Source organism: Myotis davidii, unplaced genomic scaffold, assembly GCF_000327345.1.
Source record: "Myotis davidii unplaced genomic scaffold, ASM32734v1 scaffold626, whole genome shotgun sequence".
NCBI classification, from domain to species: domain Eukaryota; kingdom Metazoa; phylum Chordata; class Mammalia; order Chiroptera; family Vespertilionidae; genus Myotis; species Myotis davidii.
In genome coordinates this window covers 254,413-261,082 of record NW_006297725.1, presented here as the reverse complement: position 1 = coordinate 261,082, position 6,670 = coordinate 254,413, and the positions used below count along the sequence as shown (strand labels likewise).

The 6,670-nt window shown below is 43.7% G+C and overlaps 1 protein-coding gene, 1 long non-coding RNA gene and 1 pseudogene across 2 annotated transcripts in view; 1 reads left to right on the top strand and 2 right to left on the bottom strand.

The window, feature by feature from the left end:
- IGF2BP2 (insulin like growth factor 2 mRNA binding protein 2) overlaps positions 1–6,670 on the bottom strand; it is a 148,195-nt gene that overhangs the window by 18,016 nt on the left and 123,509 nt on the right. Inside the window, exons 7-10 of the mRNA XM_006773329.2 lie at positions 5,998–6,075; positions 3,858–3,980; positions 3,369–3,504; positions 425–553 (exon numbers count right to left, since the gene is read on the bottom strand). Of these exons, the coding sequence (XP_006773392.1) occupies positions 425–553; positions 3,369–3,504; positions 3,858–3,980; positions 5,998–6,075 (466 nt within the window). The remainder of the gene's footprint in view (positions 1–424; positions 554–3,368; positions 3,505–3,857; positions 3,981–5,997; positions 6,076–6,670) is intronic.
- LOC102770902 lies at positions 1,262–2,749 on the bottom strand (annotated as a pseudogene).
- Positions 4,181–6,670, top strand: part of LOC107184599 — a 17,648-nt gene continuing 15,158 nt past the window's right edge. Inside the window, exon 1 of the long non-coding RNA XR_001515491.1 lies at positions 4,181–4,191. This is a non-coding gene — a long non-coding RNA (uncharacterized LOC107184599). The remainder of the gene's footprint in view (positions 4,192–6,670) is intronic.

The window sequence follows — 6,670 nt, the reverse complement described above, 5'->3', positions numbered from 1 at the left end:
GCTTTCCCTTTCGCCTCCCTGCATTGTGCCTACATATGCAAATTAACCTCCATCTTTGTTGTCAGTTAACTGCCATCTGAGTTGGCAGTTAATTTGCATATAGCCCTGATTAGCCAATGAAAAGGGTAGCGTCGTACGCCAATTACCATTTTTTCTTTTATTAGTGTAGATAGTACATGTTTAGAGGAAGGTGGAATAATATCAATCTGTCCCTTAGGAAGAAGTCTAAGACAGGCTGGATTCCTCCTACGGTCACTTATGAGCAAGGCCTCCACGTTCAAGCTTTAGCTCTGAGGAACAGAGCAGAGCCATGCTGCTGCCTGGAGGTGCCCAGAGCGCGAGCAACCCTCTGAAGCTGAGCTACTTACAGCGAACGGATGGTAGGGAGGAGGAGGGGGAGGTCCTCTGAAGCTGAGCTACTTACAGCGAACGGGTGGTAGGGAGGAGGAGGGGGAGGTCCTCGGGGCCCCGCTGGTGGAGGCAGCACAGATAATCCTGTTGAAAAGATGCCAAGTGCGCTGAGGTTCAACCCCGGGATCAGGTTGGCTTGTTGCTGGGAACAGAAATGGAGAGCAAGGTGAGGGGAGGCGAGCAGAGTCCCGGCTTGCCGGGGTCAACCTCTATCTCCTGCCACCGTGGCACCAGGGATTCCTCATGAGCTCTGCCCCAGCCCTGCAACCTCTTCCCCACCCTGCTGCTGGGGTGGGCTCTCCAAACCTCAACGTGATGACAGTGTTCCTCCAAAGTTTCTCTGCCACCCTTGAGAGTATCTACACATCTCAGCAGCAAATGAGGCTCTTCCTGGGGACCCAGGCCACCTCACCAGCCTCTGCTGCCAGCCCCTCCTCCCCAACCTGCACTCCTGTGCCTCTCACCTCTGGGCCCCCGTACGCTTTGTCCACCCTGCAAGGAACGTGCTCCTCTCGCTCCTCACCTGACTGAGTCCTACTCATCACGTGGGTTTCACCGGAGTGTAGGTGTCCCCTCATCGGGGAAGCCTTCTCTCACCCCGAAGGCCTCATCCACACGCCCTTTCTGTGCTAACATTCCTACATTTCCTTAGAGAGCACTCCCCACATGGTATGTGGGTCACCTGCGTAGGCACCTCTTCCCCTTTCAGACATAATTCCCTCGTGCACGGAGACTGTCTTGTGTTGTGGGCTCAGTGCCTGGTGCACAGTAAGTACTTGATAAACACTCGTTGAACGGGTATGTTTAACACACACTGGAGTAACAGCTGTTTCCGAACGCTGTCTAGGACACCACCTACAGAAGCTCTGTGTCCAGGTGCAGAACAGTTCACAACTTTGGCCTTTTCACCATTTGGTTACCAGTTTCGTGACCATCTCACTTGCTTGTTTATTTCACATTCAAACACGGGGACGCTCCCATAGGCTAGAGTCGAGGTGTTCCCGCCCCATCACCCATTTTAATAGTTTTTCATGAAAGTTGCATATAAGATTACTTTTATTTCTGCATCTTCTCAATTGTTCTTCTTGGTATTTGCCCCTTTCCTTTCTTACTTGGCCAGATTTGGCTCTATGTTCAAGGATCGTTTCGTGGTCTCTGTCCAGCTTTACTCTAGTGATAACCACCTTGCTGGGGTGAATGCCCTCATGAGCAGTTGTACCGCTCGCTTTCTCCCGTTGCACTCATTCAACGAAGATGGCACATTTCTTCCTGTAAACCTGGACAACTTTACCAATTTGCTGCTCTTTGTAGTGTCCTTAAACCTGAACTTCATCATCCTTTCGGACGGGTGTGGGTGGAACACTGTACTAATGTCTCAGCTCTTTGGGAAGAGAAGATAATTTCCCTATGAATTTGGGAAGGTACTTTGAGATGCCTTTTATGGTTCCTCCTCTGGTCAGAAGTCAAAGGGTCTGAACTCATCGGCCGCTGGCACTTCAGCGGTGGCCGCAAAAGGGATAGAGTCGAACTTTACACAGCCCATCAAAGGCAGACAGAGGTAGTCACCCACCCTGGCCTGTGTCCAACCTTCTCCTGTCTTTGTCTCCTCAAACCCTAAGCGGATCTCTAACATCTTCCTTCTTTTCTGCGGCTAGGGTCGCCTACCAACTTGCCTTCTTTTAGAATGTTTGGAACAGTAGGGCTGGGGTCCTTAACCTTTACCCAACTAGATATATAAGCTCTAGTAGTTTTGCTATTCATCGATCAGTGTGTGACTTTGGTACAGACATGAATGAATCCACATGGTGGGCTCAGGTGAAGACGAGTGGAGCACCCAGACCCTTGTGTAGCTTTTCTGGGTGTTCACAGAAAGAGATGTTTCTTGTAAGATATCGGTATCCAGAAAGAAGATAATGAGATCACTGGATGCTAATGACACTTCTACAGACAAACACACACAAATGGGGAGAGAAGGTCACGCTTCTCGTCATGTGTCCCCAGTGCCACGTGATGTGGCTGCTCAGGTGGGAGAGAGAGCACTGACCTGAGGAAGGGGGTAGATGCTGTGGGATGTGCTGCAGGGAGGGAACTGCGTTGAACCTACACAGCTCTTTGTCAGCATTTACTCCTCTGAAATGTTACCCGGCCTAGGATTTGCTGCAAGGACATCCAAAGCGGGGGAGGGTACAGCGGATGATGATGGTTCAGATGAAACAAAACAGGCCATGAGTTGATAACCGTGGAAGCTGGATTATGGGATTAGGAGGACGCATTACAGCATCCTTTCCTCTTCAATATATGTTAGAAAATCATTATTACAGAAAATAAAAACATTTACTGAGTTTTGGCAATGGACAAATACTTTTAAAATTTCTTATGCCAGACTGGTGTCTTCCTATTATAAAGTGGGAACTACACAGCAATAATAAGAAAGATAAACCCAAATCAGTCTGTTAGGAATATTAGAGCTGAGGTGGTTGACAATATTTACTAGGTAACCTAAAAGAGCAGATCATTAAGCAAGAGATGAAACTCAGAAGTTCATTTGAAGGTATTTACATTTACAATTGGATGGAAATTGGGGAAAAAACCCACCTTTCTAATATAAAAGCTATTTTTATATGTAGCCTTCCGTCATTTTGATACATATTATTTTACATAATTATAACTCCAATTTTATACACTTTTATATACTTTTCTTTACTAACATTATATCATAGTCGATTCCTTATTTTAAAATTTTCAGTTACGATTTTAATGGTTTCACACTATTTTGTCCAGTGCATTTATCATAACGGTCTCCTGATTAGTTTAATGCCCTTGCTCCAAGAAGGCAGCAATAACTCTGCATACCTATTTGATGTTTCTTCTCTATCTGAAGGACAACTATTCTTAGAGAGGCTTGAATTCTACCAAAAACATGTGGAAACCAGGAGAAGAAAGCATTAGGCACTTACATTTACAGCCAGCATGTCATTTTCAAAGGCCTCACGTAGCTTCTTCATAATCTCCATCTCAGCACTGGCACAGGCCTCTACTGTGCCCTTCACAGTGATGGTTCTTTCAGGGTTGTATATGCTCAAATCCTGCAAGCTGGCCACCAGGGAATAAAACAGAAATTTGCTTTCATCATAAGGAGAAATAAATCCCAGAGGATAACAAACAAGTCTTGGTGGAGACGGTGAGGAGAAGAGCGAATTTCCTCACCACACACTGAAGTACAGAACACTTACCGCCTTATCTCAAATCTTGCTAGTGACAGATCACATCTATAGTAAAATGTCTGACTGGTGACTATTTATGTATTTGTCTTTATAGTTTTGGAGAAAACTATGTGACTTCTGATTACACTCCCATGTTATAGAAAAGCAGATGAATGAACTGGGCATTGCAAGATGACCAAATTCTCTATTAATGGGCACAATGAATCTGAATGGGTGGCTTACGATGAAATTGTTATCTTGGTCCCAGTCTCATGTTCAATTTTCTTCAAATTTCTGCCTTCTTTTCCAATAAGTCTTCCAACCAAGCCATTGTGGGCCAAGATTTTCAGAGGAATCTCTTCGGTTCTAAAAAGGACAACCAACAATTTAACATTTAAGGTGGAAAAGGCGATTGCTTCCCCAAAGGCTATTACCTTCTTTTGTTTTTCTTACAAACAGAAGCTGTTTTATTCAGGTACCAAGTGGTAATGAGCTTTAGGAGCGGAGTCCCTTACTAATCCCAGTGCGTGAATTCTCATTAACATAAGCCAAACCGTGAGGATTATGCTCCCCTGCTGTGCCAGACTGGGAGTAAGTCCAAGAGGTAGATATGGCCAGTGAGATATAAGGAGAAATCCGTTAGGTGACTTTAGGAAGGCTTTCCTTGCTCTTAAAAAGGTACAAGGGTTGCCCTGGCCAGTCTGGCTCAGTGGATAGAGTGTCGGCCTGCAGACTAAGGGGTCCCAGGTTTGGTTCCGGTCAAGGGCATGTACCTCAGTTGTGGGCACATCCCCAGTAGGGGGTGTGCAAGAGGCGGTTGATCGATGTTTCTCTCTCATCGATGTTTCTAACTCTCTATCCCTCTCCCTTCCTCTCTGTAAAAAAATCAATAAAATATATATATTTTTTAAAAGGTACAAGGGTTAATGACATTAGTCAGATGACAAACCAGAAAGCTTCACATCCTCCTACCCTCCCTGCCCCGCCCCCCAGAGATACCAAGTTAACAACAGACTAATACCTCTGTGAGAACCCTAGAGATCAAGTGAGAGCTATAGCACCCAGGATATTATAAAATCAAGAAGAAATTCCAGCAAAAGGGGAAGGAAAATTTTGGTATCTGGCATGCCTGCTCATGTTCCTTCCCCTACACAGTATAGCCAGGAGCAACTAAAAAGCAATCCTTCATACCAGGGTTCCTCCCTTTAAAACAAAAACAAAAGAATGGAGTATGAGTCCAACATTCTGGATTGTCTGGGGGCTACCCAAGAGATTGGTTCCTGTCTCTCCTGACTTGGAGGGCTGACGAGACTGGCACCAGAGTGTGGAAGGTGGTGAAAACAGAGGTAACCAGTATGTTAGAGCTGCAGTTACACAGTCAGAAGCCAGGGGAAGAAAGAGATCAAAAAGGTTTGAGAGATCTAGAACCTGCAGCCAGGCTCGTTAGTGAAGTTCTTCCCTTGAATGAAGTCAGGAGGCAAAGACTGAGAGGTGGTTGTCAATTCCAGCAAAAACACTACAAGACATACAAAGAAACAGGGAAACAATGACTAACCAAAGGATCAAAATAAAACTCCAGAAACGGATCCTAAAGAGATGCAGGCCTATGAACTACCTGACAAAGAATGTGAAAACTGTCATAAAGCTACTCAATGACCTAAAAAAGACCAGACGACTAAATGAAATCAGAAAAATGATGTATGTACAAAATAAGAATCAATAGACAGAAACTATAAAAAACCAACCTAACAAATATAAAGCTAAAGATTACAAAACTAAACTGAAATTTTTATTTAAAAGGTTCAATAGCAGACATAAACAGGCAAAAGAAAAATATCAGCAAACTTGAAGACTGATCATTTGAAATCAAGAGGAGAAAAAAGAATACAGGAAGGCAAAGAGAGGCTACAGGACACTATAGTGATAATATACACACCATGGGAATCCATAAGGAGAAGAAAGAGAAGGGGCAAAGAGCTTATTCAAAAATAATAATAATGATGATGGAAACCTATCCAAATCTGAGGAAAGAAATGGACATACAGATTCAAGATGCTCTTTCAACTAGGATAAATCCAAAGAGAACTACACTGAGACATATTGTAACCCATGTGTCTAAAGCCAAAGACAAAAGACAAAGCACAATCTTTTTTCTTTTTCTTTTTTAATTCCCCCACCCCCCCCATACACATTGATTGGGTGTTTCCTACATGCACCCTACTGGGGCTAGGGATTGAACCTGCAACCGAAGTACATGCCCTTGCCTGGAATTAAACCTGTGATCTTTTAGTCTGTGGGCCAATGCTCTAGCTACTGAACCAAACTGGCTAGGGTGACAAAGGACAATTTTGATAGCAGCAAGATAAAAGTATCAGTCACATACCTAGGAGTTTCCATATTATCAGTGGATTTCTCGGCAGAAATTTTGCAGGCCAGGAGGGAGTGGGATGATATATTCAAACTGCTGAAAGAAAAAACTGTCAACCAGGAATACCATATCTGGCAAATTGTCCTTCAAAAATGAAGGAGAAATAAGACTTTTCCAGGAAAACAAAAGCTTAGAGAGTTCATTCCTATTAGAATTGCTCTACAAGAAACTTTAAGTTGAAATGAAAGTACAGTAGATAGCAACACAAAGTCATAAAAATATAAGATTCTTTTTAAAAAATATACAAATACAATAACCTACACTATAGTAACTTTGATACATAAATTTAAATGGCAAAAACAAAAACGGTAAATCTATGTTAATGGGTATATAATACATAAATAATAATTTGTGACATCAATAACAAAGTAGAGGTACAAGAACGTATGGGGGGGGAAGGTGATGGAAGGAGACTTGACTTGGGGTGGTGAACACACAATCCTTATCTAATAAAAGAGAAACATGGTAATTGGCGTACGACCGATACCCTTCCCATTGGCTAATCAGGGGCGATATGCAAATTAACTGTCAGCCAAGATGGTGGCCGGCAGCCAGGCAGCTTAAACTGAACAGGAGGCTAGCTTGCTTCAGTGACGAAGGGCTCCAACGTTCCCCGCCCGCCTTTGCA